We start from the raw sequence: 26,506 nt of genomic DNA on the forward strand, positions 1-26,506 counted from the left end.
AAGGACAGCAAGCATATACAAGTAAATGGGCGTTTTTTTTTTGTTGTACCCTACACTTTTTTTTTCAAATTTGGGATTTTTTATGTTATTTCTACTCAGAATCACGAGCTCTTTCTATCCTAATAGGAGAAAAAAAGTGTCCTATGGTTTTTATTTCCATTACGTCACCATTTTTCATAGACTTTGTATGGCGGTCGCAGAATGGAAAGATCGAAAAATGTATGGAAATTTTGGGACACTTTTTTTTCCTATTAAGCTGGCCACACACACTAGGTTTTGCGTGTCGGTTTTGCTTGTGCAAGCAAAACCAACAGGCACGACCGAGTTCCATAGGGCACACACACGTAACGACAAACCTGCACAAACTCTCAGTTCAAACATGGCACCGGTAGCGGTGGTTGTCGTAGACGCAATAGCGCTATTAGGTTTATATTTCGTCAGCCATACACGCATACAAACCATGAATCCACTCCACACTTAAAAAATAATAAAACTGGCCAAGTGCGAGTGGGACTCGCGCACGAAGGGTACCGTACCATTATCTATAAAAACGGAAAAAAAAATCATGGGAGCCCCACTCCGACTCGCACTTGGCCGGTTTTTTAGTATTTGTTGTACTAGAGGCAACAGAAATAGATCATCTGAGAACATTTCAACGGTCTAACTAGCATAGTTCATGAGATACAGCCTAGTGACAGACGGACGGACGGACAGTGGAGTCTTAGTAATAGGGTCACGTTTTACCCTTTGGTTACGGAACCCTAAAAATCTACTAAAAATCCTCTACAATTGCATTTCGTTTGCGAGACGACATTGTTGCACAGTGACTTGCGACCTATCCCCTCGGCAATCACTGGATAACTGAAGCCTATCAAGCCTGCCAGCCACACACGTTCAGTTATGCCTGCGCAAGCGAAGTGCGCAAGCACAACCGACAGGCAAAAAATATAAATTTTGATATTTTCAATTTTGCTTGCGCAGGCAAGGAGTTTGCTTGCGCAGGCAAGGAGTCATGTCATACACACGTTCAGTTATGCCTGCACAAGTAAACTGTGCAGGCATAACCATCGGTTATAACCTAGTGTGTGTGGCCGGCTTTAGGATAGACAGAGCTGAGTAGAAATAACATAAAAAATCCCAAATTTGATAAAAACGTGTAGGGGACAACAAAAAACCGGCCAAGTGCGTGTCGGACTCGCGCACGGAGGGTTCCGCACCATCAACAAAAAATAGAGCAAAACATGCAAAAAAACGGTCACCCATCCAAGTACTGACCCCGCCCGACGTTGCTTAACTTCGGTCAAAAATCACGTTTGTTGTATGGGAGCCCCACTTAAATCTTTATTTTATTCTGTTTTTAGTATTTGTTGTTATAGCGGCAAGAGAAATACATCATCTGTGAAAATTTCAACTGTCTAGCTATCACGGTTCGTGAGATACAGCCTGGTGACAGACGGACGGACGGACGGACGGACGGACGGACGGACGGACGGACGGACGGACTGACGGACTGACGGACGGACGGACGGACGGACGGACGGACAGCGGAGTCTTAGTAATAGGGTCCCGTTTTTACCCTTTGGGTACGGAACTCAAAAAAAAATCGCCCAAATACTTGCCATTCAAAATAGGGATTACCCGCAGGTGCGGGAAGTGGCTGACTCAGTTTACACTAAAACGGTAGTACTAAAGCAATATGAAACACTTCCAGGGACACCAACAAAGCGAGGTATTTTGTAAACATTTTACTGCGTCCCAGTCTGCGACGATATTGTGAACGCTCTCGGGGCAAAACGACACTTTTTACTGCCCTCCATGACCGTTCACTAACCTCACATCTTGGTAGTTGTTATAAAACGGGCCGTTTGCCGAATAAAAAAGAAAAAATCTCTATAACATAAGTACGAAATAACGTAAAAACATATGGCTTTTCTTTTTAGGGTTCCGTAGCCAAATGGCAAAAAACGGAACCCTTATGGATTCGTCATGTCTGTCTGTCTGTCTGTCCGTCCGTATATCACAGCCACTTTTTTCCGAAACTATAAGAACTATACTGTTGAAACTTGGTAAGTAGATGTATTCTGTGAACCGCATTAAGATTTTCACACAAAAATAGAAAAAAAACATAAATTTTGGGGGTTCCCCATACATATAACTGAAACTCAAAAAATGTTTTTTTCATCAAACCCATACGTGTGGTGTATCTATGGATAGGTCTTCAAACATGATATTGAGGTTTCAATATCATTTTTTTTCTAAACTGAATAGTTTGCGCGAGAGACACTTCCAAATTGGTAAAATGTGTGTCCCCCCCCCCTGTAACTTCTAAAATAAGAGAATGATAAAACTAAAAACAATATATGATGTACATTACCATGCAAACTTCCACTGAAAATTGGTTTGAACGAGATCTAGTAAGTAGTTTTTTTTTTAATACGTCATAAATCCCATCGTCCCCTAAATACGGAACCCTTCAAGGACGAGTCCGACTCGCACTTGGCCGCTTTTTTCGCTTTACACTACAAATATTTATTTTTCGATACGATGCGGTTCACCGTTGGGTATTTACTGCTCAGCCATAGTTTAACACACATTCCACGGTTTTGAACGTGGAGTATACCTCTACGAATGCAGTCGATCACTTTAAAGTCGACTAACAAGATTTATAAGCTTCTTCCATTTTTGAGGGAACTCTAGAACATGCCTTATGAATGTCTGAAAAATGCGGAATGAATGGTGGCACACGAGGTGCGCTATTTCGCTGCCTCTGGACGGTCATAAAAGCGACATAGCGCCATATCTAGTTTCCTCTCACCATATTTCGGACACAGCTGCAAAATTACTTAGCCACGTTATATTATGGTATGGCCGACCTGGTCATGTTCTTACCATACGGCACTTGGGAACAAAGTGCCAGCATAAAGTAAAATTATCATTCTTCTGATATGGCATAATATGCAATATTATGCACGATAATTAAAATGTCGTTTTATATCGAGTTAAATTGGTCATGTACATAGGAAGTTGTCAGGTTTTAATATTATTCTAAAATTTTTTAAGCGCTGAGGGCCTAGCGGTAAGAGCGTGCGACTTGCAATCCGGAGGTCGCAGGTTCAAACCCTGGCTCGTACCAATGAGGTTTTCGCAAGTTATGTACGAAATATCATTTGATATTTACTTACCAGTCGCTTTTCGGTGAAGGAAAACATCATGAGGAAACCGGACTAATCCCAATAAGGCCTAGTTTACCCTCTGGGTTGGAAGGTCGGATGGCAGTCGCTTTCGTAAAAACTAGTGACTACGCCAATTGCTGGGATTAGTTGCCAAGCGGACCCCAGGCTCCCATGAGCCGTGGCCAAAATGCCGGGACAACTTAAGGAAGAAGAGGAGATTATTCTAAATTTTTTTGCGTTTAAAATTTGACAGTTGCATTAACTTAGATGGCGCTACGCAGCTCAGTACATTAAGCAGTAACTCTGGCTGTCAAAAGTTTACGTTTGACAATTAAATGACTACAAAACATACGGCGCAATATTATACAGCGCCAACTGTTTTGGCTATCAAACTACGTTTATTTCTTAAACTTTACCTCTCTATTACAATCAATAACCCTTTGATATAAATTAAGTCGAAGCGCACCTAAATAATCAAGTTTGATAATGGAACAACTTTTCCATTTGACAAACCAAACAATAATGTCTGTAATCGGAATATAGGTACAACTCAACCATACACAAATTTGACTATTCTTACACATTAATGGCTGCACAGCTTTTAACAGTTGAATAATTGATATGTAAATAAGCAGCACTATAATTACAGGCGCGGCGTCCGGCCTACTTACAATCTGTGAAGATATTCGTGTCACATTTCTAAAGTTACGCAAGTAGTCCAAGTTGAAGTGGATAGTTGACACTTTGTTGCAAGGTTTTAGCACCGAGGTGCAACTGTGGTTGACAGTATCGCGAGCGCCGACAACGAGCTCGCGGCAACTTGGCGGTTTTCTCGCGATAAGCCCCACTAGCGTACGCCCCACAAACTAATGTCAGGGAAACTTAGTTCGTCGCTCATCAGTCTCTGCGGGCGTGCAATTTAAACGATTGTCTTGCGAACTAATTCGCACCGCATAGCGTATAATATTTGATATGCAGTCGCGAACATGAGCAGCAAATATAATACAGAATTGCATTGCATGTGTGTTATGTTATGTCTCACAACAGTTTAAATTCGATTATTACAATCACTTTAACTTTATGCCTCTACTAATGCGTTGACTTCTGTTGTAAATTAAGGATTAAATTTTTAATTGAACCAGTCCTTTTACACTAGCGTATGAACATTCCAGATCCGGCTAACCCACGGATTATTTATGTAAAATTGAAATTAAGCGGCAAAACGCTCTCTAGCCTGGCCGGTGCAAAAACTAATAAAACATTAGCAAGTTCCGTTGGTAGTTAATTGAAGGGGCTATGACTAGACTCTCACTGAGTAACCAGTGTAGAAAGAAAACTTTAAATACGTTAATGGTGCTTTTCTACCGGTAAAGAGAAGCGATTTTTTTCTTTTGCCTATACTCGTAAAATCAGCTTTCTTTTTATCGTCAGCACGCTCGATTGATAGGTGGTCTATGGATAAAATAATATTCTCTTATTATTCATCAGAGCTACCGGTTGCTGTGCTGGTTAAGGTTGTTATTTAATAGATTAAAACTCGCGTTTGTGGTTATAATATAAGTACCTATATTATAACGAAGGCAAAAGGAAGTCTGTTCGAAATAAGTAAACTTTATTCGTGTTAAAATATTTAATTTCTTTTCATTTAATACATGTATACTTACTTCATGCACCCATTCGGTCTAGCATATAGCGACTTCGCGTCGCTGTCACTAGTGAGAAGAAAATTATTTATACACTTACATATAAGTAGATATTTATTCATTTCGCGCCAAAACTACTACTTCAATGTCACGATTTCACTGCTTGTTGGATAGAATAAAGTTTTGCCCACTTTACTTTCAAGACATTCATTACATATTACTTTCATTGGGATCAAGTATGTAATGTTTTTGATTATGTGTCTACATAATTACTTATAGTATTTTGTCAGTAATTAGTAAAATGAAAAGGAATTAGGGTATGATTATTTATGCCTATGCTCCACTGAAAAGCGACTCTTGCCTAACTATACCTAGTATAGCTACTTAATATTTTTATGCACATATTACATCCTGGACTTTCTTTACAGGCGGAGTAGAAGTGCCAGAATTCGGAGAGCCGATCACAAACCTAACGACACCTATAGGGCGCGACGCTACATTCAAATGTATTGTCGTCAACCTTGGCAACTATAGAGTGAGTACAAGTTATAATCAATTTATTGTCTAAATATAATTACATGCTTCACGTTCAACAGAAATCAATGGCTCACAATAATAACAAGGAACCCGTTTCAATTGTGTAGTCATTCATAATGTATAAACCAATAGGTTTCACAAAACAGTAATTTGTAAAGCTATAAAATAACGATAAATATTGTGTTGGGATTAACTCTGTACCATTAAATAAGCTTAAGCCTTGTGTCATACTTATTTAAAAAATGATAATTGATAATTAAAAGCTTTAAATTATTACAATATGAATATCAATTTATATTATTGCCTTTTTTGGTAATGAATGTAACATTTTCAATTTCGACACTTATAATTTCTAGATCTACGTGATTTTTATTTTCAAAATCTAATGGCGTTATACGTAAACGCTCTACAAGCCTAAATAGTGCTTTATGAAATTGTAGAAATTAAATTAAATATAACTAAGTACTTAAACGCAAAATATAGTGGCAATACCAGTTCACTTGTCACAACAATCGCGTTTTTGTTAGATTTTTGTAAACATGAGTTTTATGTTTAAATATTTCTGTGTTAAACTACTTAGTTATTTTTCGGTTATCAATATTAAGCTACAAAATTAATAAAACCAAAATGATGTCATTCAGATAGTGTGCATTTCGGTCGTACTTGTCGGTACATGTATTGACGCGAGCGAGACGCACGATAACTAAATGACATTGTTGAGATATCATCCTGATGTCAGTGTACGTTTCAACGAGTTGTCAACGAACTACTGCCGTATTCGAACTTCAAGATATTCACAAGAGACGACACGTACTAGATCCATTCTAGATACGTTATAGTTTAGATTTCAACTAGTTCTGTTTTGCAGCGCAATTCGGGCAACCAATGTCACTTTTACGATAGATCGTGTTAGATATCTATTAGATGTGAATTCGATCTCCAGAATCGCGGAAATGTCAAATTTGACAGGTTAGATCTTAAACATATCGTTATCGTATCTTGGCGATGTCTAAAATATATCTAATAGATGTCTATTACAAAATCCGAATCGGGCCCCTAGAATCGTCGCGGCGAGTAGTCAAGTACACAAGAGCCCGTTATCGATTTTAGAGCCAAAATGTAAAATTGATAGATTTACTCGTTGAAATTGTACTCCTTTTGTTACGTAATATCTAAATAACAAGTATTGGTTTCTATTAGCACGTCTTCTTATCTTGCCTTTTAATAATGAGGTCCCGAGCGTGCGTCACCGCCAATATATGATGAGAAGGGGCAATTTTTAAAAAAATATCAAAAAATTATAGTGGTAAATTATAAAAAAAAATATGTATAAGAACAGTTTCAGGAAATTGTTTATCAAAATTACGTTGAAATTAAGTCGATTTTCACGAAAAATGTTCACTTGTTTTGAAGCTATTTCTAGTGAAAATTGATTTCGTCTAACTTTCATTTACTCTTGTTCAATATCATATAACAAAAATGTAGTCTATGAAAGTTAGAGTACAGGATATGTGTAATACAAAATTATCATTTTTAGCAGTCCAAACTTTACGAAATTTACAAATAAGATCGACTAAATCAGTGCTTTACGGGCGTTTACCTAAACGTCCCTCAGAAAATATATCATTTCTAATTTAGTGAGTCAGTTTTCAAAAAAAATATCTGTACAAATGCAAGATAAGAAGACGTGCTAATAGATAGCCAGTAGCCAGTAGTTGTTATTTCTATTACGTAACAAAAGGTAAACAATTTCATCGACTAAATCTATCAATTTTACATTTTTGCGACTAAAATCGATACCGGCCTCTTAATCATATTATATTTGTTTTTTTTTTCTCTAAGGTCGGCTGGGTGAAAGCAGACACGAAGGCCATCCAAGCCATTCACGAGCACGTGATCACACACAACCCCCGCGTGTCCGTGTCGCACGCGGACCACTCGACGTGGTATCTGCACATCAAGAGCGTACAAGAGGAAGATCGGGGGCAATACATGTGCCAGATCAACACGGATCCTATGAAGAGTCAAGTGAGATACTCATATTCTTCTTTTTTTTTAATGGCTTTCATCAAATTTATGATAAAAGTGTGCCCGTAGAACATGACGTTGTTCGTTAGGTAGTTGCTTTTAGTAAAATGAAAGCTGGACTTTAATAGCCACGATGGATTGCTGGGTGTTGACTAAAGAGAAAAAAGCGCTTCAAGACTAATTCTTCTTTTGGTGCACGCATCGACTTTAGTTCACTGCATACTCGTAATAAGCTATCAACATTACACTTTGAACAACATTTTATGAGCGAAAAAACTAAAAAAATATCATCGAGACAACTTCGCCATTTTGAAGTTTCACCGGAAATCCCAAATGAGATTTCATAAGTTTTGTTTAATTTTACCCGCCAATTAGAATTAAACTTTGTCCGTTCCCAGTCCGTCTGTTTAAAACATTTTGTTTTAGCATGTGATTTTTTGCTGGTGAAATGTAGATCTCTAAATATACACTCTCTATGCGGCCGAACGGCAATAGAAATAACCTTACATCTATGGATTTTTTTTGTATCGAAGCGATTACAAAGCTCTTTGACACCTGCCCTAAATATAAACGCTGAATTAAGGATTTTGAGTAATATGTTTCTAAAATATGATGTACTTGTAGTTGCACGAGTATACGAGTAAAACAGTGCTGATAAACGTCAGAAGTTTAACATGAAATTCATATCCCAAAAATGCTAAAGTGAAGCCGTATTCAAGCGCTGTGGAGCAAATTGGGTCTCTTTCGCTATTCATCATTTTGCTTCGATGCATGAATCGTATAGGTGTCTATTAACGAGGAGAAGAGCTCTGTCCGGTATTTCAGAATTGGCTAATTGTGGCTGCAGGATTAAATCCTAAGGGGATGAAAGACTAATTCTTCTTTTTGTGCACGCATCGACTTTAATTTACTGCATACATGAAAGACAAAACTTACTAGAGTAAGTACTAACATGGAATACGGAGTCACTTTTTACGAAATCATATTTTCTGGTGCCTGTTTACGAAGCGGGCAATGTTTATTCTGAGAATAGACTTTCCCAATTAGAAGTTACAACGAACATTATATTTTGCCTTAATTGATTACCAACATGCGCGCGCAAGCAGGTTCACAAAGGAAATGCCTGTGCTTTCAGTTAAGTCCATTAACTACTACATACACATATGCTCATTACCTGCTTTAAAAGAATTTCGTATCTCGTAATGTCGTGTAGGTATGATGGCTCTTTGGCACTTGTACTTAAAGGCATTTCACATGAAATATTACATAATAGATATACCTATATATTATTCAAGTAATGATTATCAGTAATGCGACAATTTGTTATTATATGTTAAATACGATACTATATTCGGTAATCATTTTCCTGTTAGGTATGTATCTAGTTTGTGTGCTCAAGCACAATACCTACAAGGTGTATTTTACTATAAAAATAACTTGCATGTAATATAACTATAGTGCAGCCAGTACAGCACGGCTACCGCGAGTTGACATTTGACATTTACGTTAGTGACTGCCTGAACTCCATCGCATTCCCTCTCTATCGCACCGATACATCGGTGCGAGCGAGATGGACTGCGATGAGTTTACGCAGTCACTAACGTAAACGTAAAGTGTTAAGTCGTGGTACGGCTATATGCAACAACTAACACAAGTCACTTTATAGATGGGCTTCCTAGAGGTGGTAATACCACCAGACTTCGTGCCAGAAGAGACTTCTGGTGACACGATGGTGCCGGAAGGTGGCACTGCCCGGGTGGCGTGCAAGGCCCGAGGGGTGCCGCTGCCACGGGTTATGTGGAAACGCGAGGATGGCCAGGAAATCGTGGTGCGAGACCATACGGGGTCTAAGACAAAAGGTATAATTTAATTTTAGATATGTATACTACTTACTTTTTAAGTAAAGTGAATACCCTATTGAAAGAGTGGCTAGATCCGGGAAAGATCTTATATATCGTTCTATCTACATAGATTTTCAATTCACTTTAATTTGATCATATAGATTTATTCCGTTTCTTCGCAGCACAACTTTCACATTACATTAGCCGTTATATTTTACCTAAATAAAAACGGGGCACAAAAGGGATTTTTTAAGGAAATCCTGTTTTATTTTCGGATTATTCCGTGTAATATTCTGTTCTTATCTGCTTTGATTTTCAAAGCTTATTTCAGTAATGTGTCCTAGGCTGAAACCGTGGTATCTTCTCTTGTTTCAAGAAATATGTTTATTAAATACATTAGCTACCTATCTATTCATTTCTTATTCCCATTTAGTTAGCTCAAATTATAATACAATCGAGTTTGTCTTAATTCTCTAGAAATAGTTACCTAAGGAATTTTCCATAATATATGCATACAGGTAGGTAATTTTGTCACTGTAATAAATACAGTGTTTTTATCTATATAAACAAAGAATATTAACAGCTCGTTTATGTGAACAAATTGATATTAATGTGTCTGGATGTTAATAAAATCAGCAAAACTAATATCCATGAGATACCGCAATACAAAAAACCGTGGACTGAAATGTGGGAACAAATTATATTACCCGATTGATTACATCATGTCGATGTCAACTTACTCATTGTATATTTCACAAATTTCACCTAATGCGAGCGTTCCTGTTTCCTATGATGAATCCACATTGCACACGTGTGCGAGTTCTAATAAATAATGAATTTGCCAGATTAAACGTATTTTTTTTTAAAGCTAAAACACTCAAAAATCAATCACACTCAATGTATAAGAGATGCATACTTAAAATACGTATATACCTGTACACACCATTTCAAAAACGTGTAAGATTGTGTTACTTAATTAATGAATAATAGTTACTCGTTTGGTAGCCACAATGGTTTTAAGGAATCGACGAAGAAATTAATCCAAGTTTCATCAATTTCATGAAATTTTGATTTGACTAAAATGACAATGACTTGTTTGGAACTTTAAAGCGCTGATCGAAATTCCCTTTAGAAATTATTTCGATTCATAAATAACTGGTGCCAAAATAGCAATCTGACTCGTCGTAAATAAGCAGAAAACATCCCCGATAAAATCAACACTGGGGCATGGCATGCAACCTCAGAATAATAAATTGAATTGAAACCTCATATATGATGACAACTTCACAATACATATTACAGATACATATATTAACATAGTTACCATAAATTACGAAGTCTGCGAGAGCACAATATTACATGTAAGGAAATAAATTGCTGCTTGGTAAACGGCGCAGTGCTTACAGTGAACATTTTGAAATATAGGAGAGAAAATCCAGTTTGTAAGAGGTATCACTGAACATAATTTTAATACAGATTTTTACGTAATTAATAAATATTTATGTGATTATTGATAAATTTAACACCTTGGTGGACACTAGAATAGGCGTAAAACGTAATCCCATTGTTCTTTCGATTTATATATTGTGTCTTGGAGTAAGCTGAGGTGGGGTTCGATTCCCACCTCGGCCACCGGTGGACTTGGTCACTTTTTCTTTAGTGTATGATAATATATCTATTTCAGTTTATAATTGATACACTGTTAGGAGTTAGGAGGTATACCAATAGTATCACAACGGTTCCGATTTGATTACCTATTATTACATACTGTATGAACTAGTCAAGAATGATAGGTTTTGTTTCACAAATACGCAGCATAATCAATGCGATTAAAAAAACACAAAACAAAACTATTTCATTAGTCGTTGTTTATTCGAGCTGCAAGTAGTGCATTGTTTTTCACGAATATGTATAATAAAACGTCTGTGTGACCGCATTCAAGGCACAATGAACCGCGGCGACTATTCTCGGGATGAGTTTCGTCCAGTATTGTTTAAAGTTTGTCGTAATTAGTAGAGTTCCGTGCTGAATGGAGTCCTAGGTCTCATTGTGTGAACTCTGAAACCATTTTAATGGTTAATTGAAAAAATTTGAAGCGCCATCGAAACCGTTGGAACTTTTGAAGTCTGTTTTTCCGTCTAATTACTTGAGGGTATCTCCGTCGAGTATTTTAAGCAGGTTGCGTACGAAACAGTGACAGCCAATTATTTAAGCTAAACAATGATTTATTGTGCTTAAAGTAAGCGTAAAGTAAAGTAAGCGTTGTCTGTGCGAGAACACATGTACGCGGTACCAGAACTGACAGTATTGCTTCGCGAAAACTCCATTATTTATCACTAGACCCGCCACCGCTCGAGATTGACTAAGTACTGGTTCATGCACCAGACATTTTTTTATTAAATCCTTACAGTCATTTTGACATACTTTTACGTCGTAGAGTAAATAAATTAAAAAAATTGATAAATATTTTTAAATAAAATGAAACTAGTACTTATAATATCTATACAATACTTATTGCAATTTTATTTAATAAATGATATCCAGTAAGATTATAGATTAATTATTTGTGCAATGATTTTTAGTATTCAGTAACAATGTGTTTTCCCGATGGTTCCGGTCAAACACAATTTCTTTTGACCGCCAGTTTTTCTTTTACAATCAACTTTTTCCATTATTCTCAGAAGCACAAGTTCGTATCTTTCACGTTTGTGAACATATTCTAGATATGCAACTTTTCGCTGTTTGTAATTTTGCTACCTTACTTTTCCGGCCAACCCGATGAAGAGGAGAGTATAGGTGACTTTCGTAGTCCAAAATGAGTGGCATGTAGAAATGTGAATTTGGGATATATATAATAAAATGACACAAATTAAATCCGTGAACCCAGTTTTGATTATAAACTTGTATCGAAGTATAATATTTTAACAGGGACATATTATGTTTCCCAATATGTACTTTTTTACTAACTGTTTTTACTGTTTTCTCAGTACTCACATACAACGGCGAGGTGCTCAAGCTTACCAAGATATCCCGTTCGGAAATGGGCACATACTTGTGCATCGCGGGCAACGGCGTCCCGCCTACGGTCAGCAAGAGAATTCACATCAGCGTACACTGTAAGGTCATATTTTAGCGGTGGCTGTTATTATTTTTATGAAAAGGAAAATAATTAAGTATTTTAACGAAGATTAATGAATCTTCGTTAAAATACTTAATTCTTTTTCTTTCGCGCAAGGTCAATGGACCTTGTGTGATGAAAGAAATAAAGAACTAATCGTGCGCCCAGTTTGATAGCTGAAATAGATGGTGTTGTGCGGCGCCATATATTTTGTGCTAACTGAATTTTTAGACACCAACGACCCAGGTAAGTACTGTACATCTTGCCCCCGAATCCATCTTGGCCGGGGTCACTCGTAAAACCCATCGCCCCCAAACATCATCATACGACGTAATGTGCTAAAAGGTCAGTACAGTACCGTTCGACTGATTATTTGTAAACCTTACTCCAAATACAATACAATACAATACAAATCCTCTTTATTGCACAACCTCAGAATAAATGTACATGGAAACACAAATAATACATGAAGACAGAGGTAAACAACAGGCGGTCTTATCGCTAAAGAGCGATCTCTTCCAGACAACCTTTAGGTAGTGGAGAAATGAAAAATGATATAATTAGGAGGTGCAAAAAAACTAAATTTAAACTAGAAAGAATACCTTTAAATTTTAATTCTACAACAATAATAGGTAAAATACATAAACATACATACTACTAAAATTATTTATACCTACATATACAGGGTCCAAATACATAAGGACAGCAGTAAATTTTTTGTGACGTAGACTTTACTTATCTTATATAATCCATGAATAACCTTTTTCTTAGATTATAAGTAATAACCGATTATAAGAAGTAGCACGGACGAACTTGTACTTACGATGGATACTAGCAGGCGCATCCAAATGAAAAAATACGATCTTGATTTGATGTTAGTGCATCTTGCCAATGCGGAAAGTATATAACAACGTTTAAAGTAGAGATTGCGCAAGGCACCGACGTGGGGTAAGTACCTGCTCACTTAGCTCAGGCATCAGAGCGGCTACCGCGAACCACGTTCGACGTGTTGCCTCTCTGTCGCACTTGTAAATTCGTACGTAAGTGTGACAGGGAGGTAACACGTCGAACGTGGTTCGCGTTAAGCCCTCTGACTCGCATACGGAGATTAAGTCATAAGCGAGTGACTACGATCTAACTATTCTAACTCATCAAGAAAAATATTAAGAAAATTATTCTTAGTAAATAATTACAAAATTGAGAAGCAATATTCGTAATACCTATTAGATAGGATTGCGCTCTATTATTTCTGATAGGTATATTTGCGGCCTATTTAAATAAATCAAATTTTATTCTAGATCCTAATACCTACTTACATGGGCGTTCAATATATCGGTATAAAAAATGCAGAGAATATTTTAAACTTAAGACTTTCCCGTTTTACCATAGGTACGTTAATAATTATTTCTGATAAATAAAATCTACCTCTAACGCCGGTCTTAACATATATTATTTCAGTAAGATTCAAGAAATCAAACTTTTTTCTTGTAATTACTAGCTTGAATGCGGACTCTCATAGTCCGCCTATTGTCCTATTGAATTCTGTAAGTATATTAATGCTAGGGTAGACCGGGGTCGATTCAACCACGAGGCGATAGAACCATCGTTAATATATTGATAACTACACCGAAATATGCACATTTCTGCGTGCCTTAAGCAAGCCTCGATCTGTTTACCAGTCAGCAGCAATTTATATACTAGTCAGTCGCCCGCCGCCAATGAAATATCAGTTTACGAGCGACAAAAGTAAAAAATTGCGAGTTAATGTTTTTTATTTATTTTTATTGTTACCTTTTGCTAAAATGTTCCCTTGTCCATTTTCAATTGCAATTTTGAGCAAAAGTAACTACCTACCCATTCCTTGATTTGTCAATACATGACCATGTCTTGAGACCATTCTCGACCACAAACTCTCTCAGAGATTGACTACTTGCTTACACTGCAGGCGGGACCAAGGCAAACAATTGCCGAGATTGTTTGTTGTTCGAGAGAAACAACAGCCGATCGCCCGTAGCTTACCCGTCGTGAATCAGACAGCCTTATGTAGTATTTATTTTGCACCTCGAACCTAAGCTACCTAAGTGAACACGGTATTTACATAGAAGTCGAAAACCGCTCGCGGCTTTAGGCGTTTTTGCTAAACGGTCATTAAGTTTGGTTTACCTGTGAATACTCAATTTGTTTATGATAATACCTTGGTGCTTAAGTGTTATACGATGGGTACAATACAGTAAAGGTATATTTGATGATTTACGTAAATGACAAAGATGAATATGCGCACATATTAATATGATTATATGCTTGTAAAATAAATGCATATTTGTAATGTTATTTTCATTTATCTGTATATACTTGTAGATGTATATTCAAGCAAGAGCAAACCCATCCTTAAAGTTAAATTTTTCTGTAAAACGTCCGAAAAAAAAAATCGAAGCAAGTTGTTACAGGAGTCGTCTTATTTTAAGATGACTCCTGGATCGAATGGAAAATGTATAGTTTTTGGAATTAGGTTGTTGAGCGAACGCCAAACCCCTTTAGTGCATTCTAAATGTACAAAATGGGCAAGATGCTTTAGAAACCGCTATTAATTCTAATACTCTTACGAGTATATTATGTTGCTACATTTTATAATGTTGGTCTTATTTATTAGCCCCGTCAACGTAGTCTACAAAGTCTACATGTGAGATGATTAACTAGTCTCTTACAAGCACCCGCCGAGCATGATGCCGCGAGTAACATGAGCCATAATATAAATACTACACTACCCCAGACTTAGATAAATAGGTTATGTACTTCTTTAGTAGTATAACGACAATCTTGACACACTTATCTCTCAACGCTTTAAGTGTTTTTGTACCCTATTACAAACTAGCGACCCGCCCCGGCTTCGCACGGGTTACCCAATACTTTAACAAATTATATCTAAACCTTCCTTAATAATCACTCTATTGATAGGTGAAAACCGCATGAAAATCTGTTCAGTAATTTTTGAGTTGATCGCGAACATACATACAGAGAGACACGGCGAGGGACTTTGTTTTATAAAGTGTAGTGATATGTGAATATTGACTATGGGTCGAGACTGGTGAATTGCATATCCAACTGCATAGTCAGTGCGCAATTCCAATACAAGTTACTGTTGGAATTTAGTCCATTTGTTACCGGCCTATAATAAAAAAGTCGCGCCCAACGCGTTCGTTTCAGTATAGTGTTTCAGCAAAATACGTTAACAACTTTGTACAAACACACAATAGTATTTTTTCTACTCCCGTACCTTTATTTGTCATTTAAAAGGTCGTACACACACCTTTAAACCCCTATGTTATAGTTGTCAAGACAAGTCTTTAGTCTATTCCCCAAAAAAGTATTTGTGCATACACGCAGTATCTTTTGGTACTTTTACGATACTTCGTGTAATCACCACTTAAAAAATATTGTATGAAATACATTGTTGCCAACCTAATTTTAATTGTCATCTCTGACAGATGAGTACTAAGTGCATTTGTGACACCCGTAAAGCAAGATCCATAGACTACGATACGAACACCGCTTAGCGTTGCTTGTTAGTCTCCATAGGCTACTACCGCGCCCCGCGCCCCACGGCCGGTTGGTCAGCGACACCTTCTTGTAACTCATGAGGCCCTGGTACTTGCTCTTAGTTAAATTACAATTTTGGATAGTTTCTTTCTCGATTTTGGCCACAGTAGCCTATGGAGACTAACAAGCAACGCTAAGCGGTATTCGTAGTCTATGGATCTTGCTATATTACGAGTGCCACATGCGCGTTTCTGACTTCTGAAGCAATTTTATTGTTTGTACCTAATGAATATTTTGTAAATTGGCAGCAATGCACTTAGTACTCATCTGTCAGAGTTGACAATTAAAATTAGGTTGGCAACAATGTATTTCATACAATATTTTTTAAGTGGTGATTACACGAAGTATCGTAAAGTACCAAAAAGATACTGCGTGTATGCACAAATACTTTTTTGGGGAATAGACTAAAGACTTGTCTTGACAACTATAACATAGGGGTTTAAAGGTGTGTGTGTACGACCTTTTAAATGACAAATAAAAGTACGGGAGTAGAAAAACACCATTTCAGTTGCGTTACTAAAGCTTGATGCACATGTTTTCTTTGTCATACAGTTCACCCAGTGATCCAAGTGCCGAATCAGTTGGTAGGCGCTCCGCTCGGCACTGACGTCACGCTTGAGTGCTACGTGGAGTCATCACCCAAATCCATCAACTACTGGGTTAAAGACCCTGGTAACTATTTGCCTATCTTCGAAAAGTCAAAATACCATTCGTTATATTTATTTATTTTTTATTTAAAATAGCTAAGATAGTTTTCTATTTTAAAACACAGTTCGTCACATTTATAACCATCTAGTTTTGAAACTTAAAACTGGGTCGATATAAGCTACGTTTCTCTATGCTCTCTTTAAAATAATCTTCAGAGAACAGCGCCCCAACTATCCAGGTCAGAATTATCTGATTACCGACACTTTTAAACATAAAAATTCTGAAAATATAGAAAGGTTTTCCTGGTTACTTATTTTCGAAAATAGATATACATTATATTGTTAGATCTATTAATGTAACAAAATAAAAAATAAAGTGAAATAATGTTGTTCGATGAATGTCGCTAATATAGACTTAACAGTAATTTCATTAATTAAGTCAAGTGTACCAAGGACAATCGCAAACTAGCGGAAATTTTATTAAGGTACCGGACAAGACGGCGTTAAAGCAAAACAAATTACAAGAAAGCCATAAAACTTCTAGGTGTCTGAAGCAAGTTTTTACATTTTTCATAAAAGTTCTTCTTCGCAAGGTGAAATCCTAATATTGAATTTGAAGGCGGGTGTTTTAGCAATAAATTGTTTCGCAGGTGAGTTGATAATACCCTCGGAGCACCACGAGATGACGGTGAGGCAGAAATCCATGTTCGAGGCGGAGATGACGATGACCATCAAGAATATCCGACGCGACGACCTGGGCAGTTACATCTGCGTTGCCAAGAACTCGCTCGGCGACGTGGAAAGCAAGATTAGATTATATGGTAGGTGCATTTAATGTATTTATAATGAGGTTTTCCTCGTTTCCTAGTTTCAAATACTTAGTTATTTACCTGTGAGACAAAAATTTAAGATGTTTTAGTGTGTATGTTTTATGTTCATTTAAATTTTATGTAGGTATGTACAACGTGTTGCAGACTAATTGACTACCTAAATTATAACGTGAAATAGGATTACTTGAACATACGGGTAATTAATGTTCTGGTACAAAACATGTAGTTTAATTTGCTTACACAACGCCGCCAGGTGACGTTACATATTTGCTCACACACGTGGATTAATTTATATGTGACCACTATGTGACAGTACTGACAGTATGAGTGTTCTTTTATTTATATGACCATTACATAAAAAGTCATTATAGTTAACCATTATAAAGCATATAATGTGGCTTTCCATACAGAAGGGTCCTTATGCTTCGAGTGCAATAAAGTTTTTAAATCTGAAATTCCAACCGAAATTCTGATAGAAAGCTCCTTATTATTGCACATGAAGCAGGATATATGTGGTTTTCCATGTGAGAAGGGTCCTCTCTCATGGAAAACCACATGAGTATATCCTTTAATATCAGCATATAGTATTTGATCTTTCTACATTTTGACAAGCACAATTGTACATACAAGTTATTAATTTCCAAGTTTCCTTCCCTTTTCCTACTTTCCACGAACTGTATATATTACACATTGTACACAGAAATACCTGGAAACGACAGGCACGTGTACCAGTACCCGGACGAGCGGATCGTTCCCGACGACGACTACGGAACAGAAGTGTACGAGGACGAGGAACACGACGAGAAGAGCAACCGGGTGCCCGACCGGGCCAACAAATGGTACGCAAACGACGGGAAGGTCGTTACGGCGGCTAACGACGCGGCCAAACCCGCTTGCACGATAGCGATCTTCCTAACGGTACTCGAAACACTAGTAGTATAAAGCGTTGCGTATCTGTGTTATTTTTTGGCCTAGTAGGGTCGCGAATTTAATCACTTATCGATGTCGATAAGACAATTGTTTCTTACTTACTTGTTGGAAATGTTGTCTTGTCTTACCTACGACGATAAGCGCTAATCGCGATCGTTATAATGTTTTGTTAATCATTAAAAACAACCTGCAACTAAAAAAAAAACAATTCATAGCTACTATAATATGCCTATCTTGGAAGCTCATATTTTTAAAAACCTGTACTACTTTAACGATTACAAACGATTATCCAATTAGTTTATTGATCTAATTAAACATAAGAATGCCAAATCGAATAAAAATAACGAAATAACGACGAAGAATATATTTTACAAAGTAAAATGATTTGAACCAGTATAATTGAGTTTACATTAACAGGGTATGATTAATTTAATACACCAGATAAACCTCAAAAATCAGTCATCGCTACCAACTGAAATGGAGTAACGGGCAGTAATTAAAATACGAAGAAAATTCGAGCAAATTGTGCATCGCAGCTTTGTGGTTCAATTAAGTTTTAATAAAATGTATTTTATTTTGGAACAATGTATTTACAATAAAAGCTGCATACCAGTGTCATAATTCCATCAGCATGTAACGTGATAATAACTAGTTTTAATGTGTATATAAATTATATTAAGGGAATATCTACAGTGTTGTCTATAATAGTTATTCAGATATCTACATATTTGTTAAATATTATAAAGGAGCAGTGTAAATTAAGGCAGTTTATAAATTAATGTAACTTGGGCCTTGTATATTGCAAACATTATCTTAAGTAGAGTTTATAATATGATTGATTTTTTTTAATGGAACTCATGTAATTGTATATACTTTGGGAATGTTAAATATCGTTATTGAATCAAGAATACTAAATATCTAAATAGATAACTGTCGGAAATGTAATTAATGTATACCTAATTATCTAATCACTGTACGAATCCAAGACACTGACGATGACGGTGGAAATGACGACAGGTGAATTCTTATAAAAACGGTTGCGACTAGCGATGGGCAATTTGTGAACATATTTAATTACACAAACGGGTCTACCGCGATATAATTTAATTGTTTTTACCTTTAATTCCGTGACCACAGCTGGTGCAACTCAGCTGAAACGTCGGAATTAAAGGTAAAAACAATTAAATTATATCGCGGTAGACCCGTTTGTGTAATTAAATATGTGTACAAAACGCGAGAGTTTAAAGTGTTATAATTTGTGAACATGTTACATATACATATATTTCAACTGTTGTATATTACATAGCTGACAGGAGATATTTCTGATGGAAATGTTAATCAATAAATTATAAATTCCGCTACTTGTGACGGCAGTAGAACGGATTGTGATCGGAAAATTCGAGAATAAAAAGAACAAAAAAATAATTTCCAATATCTGTTTACGAGTAATAGCTAATAACCATTGCCTATGAGAAATATGCCCTACCATTGCATGACCCAAGGTCAAGTGCATCATTAAAATACATAGTCAAACCTCCCAACTATAGTCCAATACTACAACTATGGTTCACAAGTTCAATACGTTCAAGATTGTTCTCTCAATTGTGAAAAAAAATCCCCTTAGAATTGGTTTACTCAAATGATAGTCTCACCTAATCAAAGATAGGGTGAGTGCTATAGTTATTGACCACTACATTGTAATTGGCCACTCCTAACAAATCAGAAAGAAACAAGCCAATAGGGATGATGACACATGTTGAATTTTATAACAAAATCTAGTAAAATAGATAGCAAATGAAAGTTTCAAAATTTAAGTTTTTTTTTTTTAACTTTCAAAAACGAAATAAGTATGGATACCATTCGATTCCTCACATTTTATCCAAAAAAAGATTGTATAGCAACTATATACATAAACGCAATATTTCATGGACAAAAATGCAATTTTCTTGTTTTGTTCATACTTCAAGATGCGATCTCAGTGACCTTGACATCACGTTCATATAGCGATTTGTTAGGGGCGTTTCGCGAGTGAAGTACGACTGTCGGACTTTGACTATCATTTCTGACTTTTGTATTGCTTTAATGCAATGGGTCCCATATATACATTTGATCCTAAAAACAAACCTGATTGATTTATACCATAAATGAAAATTTGTCATCTAGCCCATTGAAGCCTTATTGTTAAGAGTGGCCAATTACTTTGTAGTGGCCAATAACTATAGCAGTCACCCTATTCGAGTTTTTTTTGGACATATAGTTGGGAGATTATGGACTATAGTTTTACGGTATATAAAAAGAAGATCCCAATAGTGTACAAGTATTTATATTATAGACTTTCAAATAATACAGACTTGATTTTGTAATATAGAAATGCTGAAGTCGGTGTATTGGATTTATACGGCATGTTCTTTGTTTCCGCCGCTTAGCCATGCCATGTTGCAACGTTGACAGCTTATGTAAATTACAAACGTTTATTAGTAAATCTATAAAGGGAGACAGTTAAATCTTGCATAGAATTTTTTCCTGTGTCTTTAAACAGAAATAAGTCAAAGCTGGTAGCAATGCACTGAGGGCGCATTACTCCGAGCTAAGTATTAAATAGCGTAACTAAATATGATATGTATAATTTGAGATTGAACAATGTAAGTCTACATCCTAATTGTTGCAAACAAATGATTAAATCAAAGCCGTAATTGAAATGTCTTTTATTACATTATATTAAGGTGTCAGTACCCTGGCGAGCCTCTGACCAAGATGTAGTACATTACATCTAGGTAGGTAGGAGGTTAATTCGTGAATGCTCCAGATCGCAGGTATTTGTGGCCCGAACCGAAGGTGAGTCTACTAAATAACTAGCCACCTTATACTAAAATGAATTCTGTTTATAGGTGAATAGAATTCATTTTTAGTTTAGGGTGGCCAGTTTATTAAACAGTGGCCAGTTATTGACGAATGACACAACTTCCCTGCGCTTGTTAAGTTTATGACAAGATACGCGCGTATCAACTTAAAGAATAATAAACAAAGAGGTTTATGCATTTTACTATTGCTCATTTAACTAAGTAATTAAATATTACGTTGACATGAAATAATATATGTTCTGTGTAAAATTAAACTAGCTTAAACGTGCGAAAAGCTATTCAGTATTCATATTCTTAATTAAGTTTTAATTTAGTATTTATTATAAATTATATATCTTCTCAATCAAATATAGGTCACTTTCTAGAATCAAATAAAGGCTGAAATCCGGGCAACTTGTTGTTTCGTTGAGATTTCCCTGTTATTTGTATATTAAATATGAATTCACGTTGAAACGCGAAGATACGCCGTTTAAATGTGTAACTGTGCATCAACCCTCGACCTGAATGTACAGCTGCGTTCTTGCTAAACTTTTTCACGTTTCATAATGTATGAACCATTGACCCACATAAAATTACCTGTACGTCATTCCAGAAAATGATTATTTTAGTGTTAACAAAATTGGTGAACACTGTCATAGTCGTGTTAGTAAACAAAATTGGAGAGCTTATTTATAATTAGAGAACGTTTGCAATGCCAGAGCTATAGCATGCGCACTTCTATTTATAAGTAAGTACATTAGTTTTTTTAGGGCTCCCTTTGTTTCCCATAAAGTCTTAAGTCATAATATATTGTTTGTCATATTATCATTAGTAATAAAACTGAAACCATTAACTTTTCAGGATTTTCGTAAGGATATCCTATAGATAGGGGTATAGATAGAGGTTAGGTTAGGTTTGTTTGAAAACGTGACGTGAAAACCAAATGAATTATGACTAACGAAAATGTGGGCAAACAATACATTATGACTTAAAACTTTTTGGGAAACAATAGAGACCCATTTTTTTTATATGCACAGAAATATTGTTAATGCAACAGGATGCATTTTTGTTTCTAGTTGATACTCCTCATGAGGGATTATTAAAAGTAAATCATCGCGTGTACGGACATATAGCTATAGTAACCAGAACACAGGCTTCATTTGATCCTTTAATTAAATAATTTTCATTTTTTGCAAAATTACGTGATTAGCCGTCGTCTAAATGGCCGTAGCTCGTAGGTATAAAGATTTATTCGCTGTGTCATGTTCGTGTGTACTCGTCAAACAATCCTAACGAATGTAGCGAACAGAAGAGTTGAATAATCGCCATTATTTTTCCTCGAGGCGTGTGCTCTCACAAACGGCCTTAATTTGGCCAATCTAAACATGGCAAAGCAAAGTGATTGATGCCGTCTGTCGTTCGCGAGTAACAAGTGTTTTTACGTGACTGCAATCAAGACTCGATTTGCTCTACTTATGACGGGAAATTGGCGTATAATTCAGGGAGAAGCGAAGGGGGACTATACTACGTTCGAAATAGCTGCTTGACTCGTATTGTATCGGCTCAAGAGCTGAATACCCAATTACGACGATTAGGCACATATATTGCTAAATACTATTCCAGGAGCTGATAAGCGGATTTATTATTTTCTGATTTATCGTAAGTACAGTCAGCGCAAGTATAACTTACGGCCCGATTCGAACTTTAAGATACGTCTAAGATACGATATGGATAAGATATGACAGTGGCAAAAGTGACGTTTTTGTTTGAAACGTCACTTTTGACACTGACATTTTGTAAATAACGATCCTTTTACCTTAATTGAAGGAACCCTCAAGAAATACTATAAAAGTTTATATTTTAGTCATGTTTTGTAAAATATATGGTTTTTATATTTTGTGAAATACTTTCCTCGTATTCGTAGGTAATGAAAAGTAGAGTTTTTAATTTCTATTTCTATTATAGTAGGTATATGCCTAGAATGACAAATTTCCTTTGCCTCTACTCTCCACTACTAAAACCGTAATAATTCGGACTGTATTATAAAAAATATAACATAAATATTTTCCCGCATATCAGAAAACGCGTTTTATGCATATGTAAATAATTGTGGTAACTAAAGAGAATTTTACTAGAATAATACTGCAGTTCTGCAGATAGTTTAAATAGAGAGGCAATCTGTACCGGACACTTGGCATGTCGCATAGCGCTTGTAGCAATTTTAGGATTTAATTTAATTGCGGCTGCGAGCAGCACTCCGGCCACCGCGGTGTCAAAGTGCTTGCTATCAATCGAGTTATAGAGGTAACCAACCGTGCCGGTGTTAATAACAATACAGGATTGAGGTGTGATTAGAAATAGCAATGCTACCTACAATTGAGTATAGTATTTTTTTTTTTTTCAAATACAGTAATTACTAGCATCAAACAAAGTAGCATAGTAAACTACAATTTGATAAAACAGAACGGGAACAATTACTTAATTAAGTTATACTTAGGTCAAAAGCGTGTTTTATATAAGAATATCATAAAAAGTATATTTTTATTTTAAATTTAATGCTTCAACAAAACACTGTTTCATAAAAAGAATACCTAGGTACCAATAAATCCACGAACTAAAATAAAGAACTTATTTATTTGATGTTTCTTATTATGAAAACAGACAAGCTGTATTTTTTTCTATGACTCTGCGCTGAAATTATATTGTAAAGTACAAAACTTAATATTTATCAACATAAACATTTTTATTAATAATCCCATATTATAATCTTATAAGTATAAGATTGCTAGTTTAAATTTTAATTTTTTTATATTTGAAGGTTTTAAAGCCAAAAGTAAAGTATTTTTAAAGCACCGAGGCCAATAGATTCCAAGTTGCGCTAAACACTTTTTTTTATGATGAACAATGTGTACTGGATGATTCGGTCAAGTGTACTTCGGATGATTCGCCTGTACCTAAACTTTTTTACGATAGAATATGTAGCTACTACTTATAGATATTAATGATATTATAGACTTTTTTAATGTACAGAACCGAAACCGAAAGATGTTTAATTTTGAACCAACCGATCTTTTATTGCGTCCGTAAACAACCTACGTGACTTTGACTTTTTATGTCCACTCAGCTGTATCGAGAGCGAAAGAAATAAAGGGTCATTTGAAGATAACCCATAGCCCCGAATTAAAGTAAACAACTTCAACAGGAAACTGGGTCACACAAATTGTATGAAAATTGTTGAAATATACACTAAGATTGGGCTCGATTCGGATTTTGTAATAGACATCTATTAGATATCTTTTAGACATCGCCAAGATACGATAACGATATGTTTAAGATCTAACCTGTCAAATTTGACATTTCCGCTTATACGCTTGAACGAATTCCACAAGATATTACTTAGAGATCTAATTCACATCTAATAGATATCTAACACGATCTATCGTAAAAGTGACATTGGTTGCCCGAACTGCACTGCAAAAGAGAACTAGTTGAAATCTAAACTATAACGTATCTAGAATGGATCTAGTACGTGTCGTCTCTTGTGAATATCTTGAAGTTCGAATACGGCAGTTAGTATTAATAATCAAGCATATAGTAATTAAATAACAAAATAAATCTTGCAGAAATCGACTTAGTCCTACAGTCAGTCTAATAAGCATTTAGTGTTGAAGACGATATAAATAAAAGATAGGTATATATAAATACTTATAAACACGGAAAACTCAGTAGAAAATAATTCCCTTACCGGGTTTCGAACATGACCTTCAGGTATTTTCAGGCGTTTTCTAAAATAAATATTGAAAACCCGATTCTCACGGATCCTGGTGTTTTTGCGTTCTTTCAACTCAGAATCACTAGCATATTCAATCCTAAAGATAAAAAAAGTCCCAAAAATTTGTATGAAAATTGTACATTCCACTACGTCTCGTCCATACAAGTGAAAATTTTTCTCATAATAAAACGTGACGTAATGGAATGGACATTTTGGGACATCTTTTTTTAATGGAAGGATGCAGAGTGCTGTCGATTCTGAGTAGAATGAGCCCAAGAAGGTCCAGATTTGAAAGAATCAGGTTTTCGATATTTATTTTAGAAAACGCCCATTTAGAAAAGCTAGGCAGAATCTATTTCACTTTGATCACATTCAATTTCACAGTTGCCACAGACTATGCCAATCTTTCGTGCTAGAGGTATGAAATTTTTACGTGTTGACAAAAAGACTAACGCCATATTCGAACTTTAAGATACGTCAAATACTAGAGATTGAAACCATATGGAATGGATATGTCAGTGTCAAACAAGTGTCAAAAGTGACGTTTCTTTAAATAAACGCGACACCTTTGACACTTGTTTGACACTGACATATCCAATCCATATCGTTTCAATCTCTAGTATTTGACGTATCTTAAAGTTCGAATATGGCTGTAACTGTCTTTAATTACCTGAATGGCATTGCATCGCTTATATTAGTTTATCATCGCTTATCATCATCACCACTTATGGTTCTACTAAATACTAGGTAAATCATTTTAATGGGTGTTGTACAAGAAGGAACAAGGAGGTATTTATCGTCAAAAAGATAAGACATCATTGAAGAATACTTCCAACCATAAAAAACCAAACGGAAGATAATTAAAAACTGTAGCTAAAAAGCAGTAAGTAATAATATACAATTTAATGACGGTTCGCTCAAGTTTGCACTCTGTTTTCCGTTTGAATGAAGTAGCCGGCAAACAGTGTGTCTGGTATTGAGAAACTTTTAATAGAATTGAACCGAATACCCACTGAACTCCATGCGGAAACTATTGAAGTGACGTTATACGTTATATAAAATGTAAAATAACAACATGAGACAAAGTTGAAACGGTATAATAAGCGTGTAATTAATTGTATGTTAATATTTTTTAACAATCACGGGTACGATTATTAATGGTATGAATTGAATCGTATAAAACTGACAAATCCATCGTCCTTTGTTGAATTGTATTTCCATTATTTGAAGTTAGCAATAATGTGTTTCGAGCGATCTGTATTAAAGTCCCTTTAATTTATTTTCATCCAGATTTACTACATATTCTAGCAGACTTCCGTGGAGTTCAAATTTAACCCTGATAATACTTGATTTTATTTATATCCATCTATTAATTTATTTTAGTCCTAGAGGTCCTTTTTGCGAGCTTAATACCCTCAAGTATCAAATCAAGATGATCTAAGTTCGAATGCCGCTCCTGGTTAAGACGACTTCACACGCTTCGAATGGAGGCCAAGCGTGCTAGCTAATTATGCGTACTCGTCACCGCAATGTCCGCTACGGCAGAGTCA

At 35.8% G+C, this 26,506-nt stretch overlaps 1 protein-coding gene across 2 annotated transcripts in view; it reads left to right on the forward strand.

Annotated features, from left to right (window-relative positions):
• LOC134647235 (lachesin-like) overlaps nt 1–18,540 on the forward strand; it is an 83,221-nt gene extending 64,681 nt beyond the window's left edge. For both annotated transcript variants that reach the window (XM_063501502.1, XM_063501501.1), the window contains 7 exons: nt 5,245–5,351; nt 7,196–7,381; nt 9,048–9,240; nt 12,210–12,338; nt 16,490–16,609; nt 17,235–17,405; nt 18,115–18,540. In XM_063501502.1, the coding sequence (XP_063357572.1) occupies nt 5,245–5,351; nt 7,196–7,381; nt 9,048–9,240; nt 12,210–12,338; nt 16,490–16,609; nt 17,235–17,405; nt 18,115–18,356 (1,148 nt within the window). In that variant the 3' untranslated portion in view covers nt 18,357–18,540. The remainder of the gene's footprint in view (nt 1–5,244; nt 5,352–7,195; nt 7,382–9,047; nt 9,241–12,209; nt 12,339–16,489; nt 16,610–17,234; nt 17,406–18,114) is intronic.
• The last annotated feature ends 7,966 nt before the right edge of the window (nt 18,541–26,506 follow it).

Source organism: Cydia amplana, chromosome 4 (assembly GCF_948474715.1).
Source record: "Cydia amplana chromosome 4, ilCydAmpl1.1, whole genome shotgun sequence".
NCBI lineage: Eukaryota > Metazoa > Arthropoda > Insecta > Lepidoptera > Tortricidae > Cydia > Cydia amplana.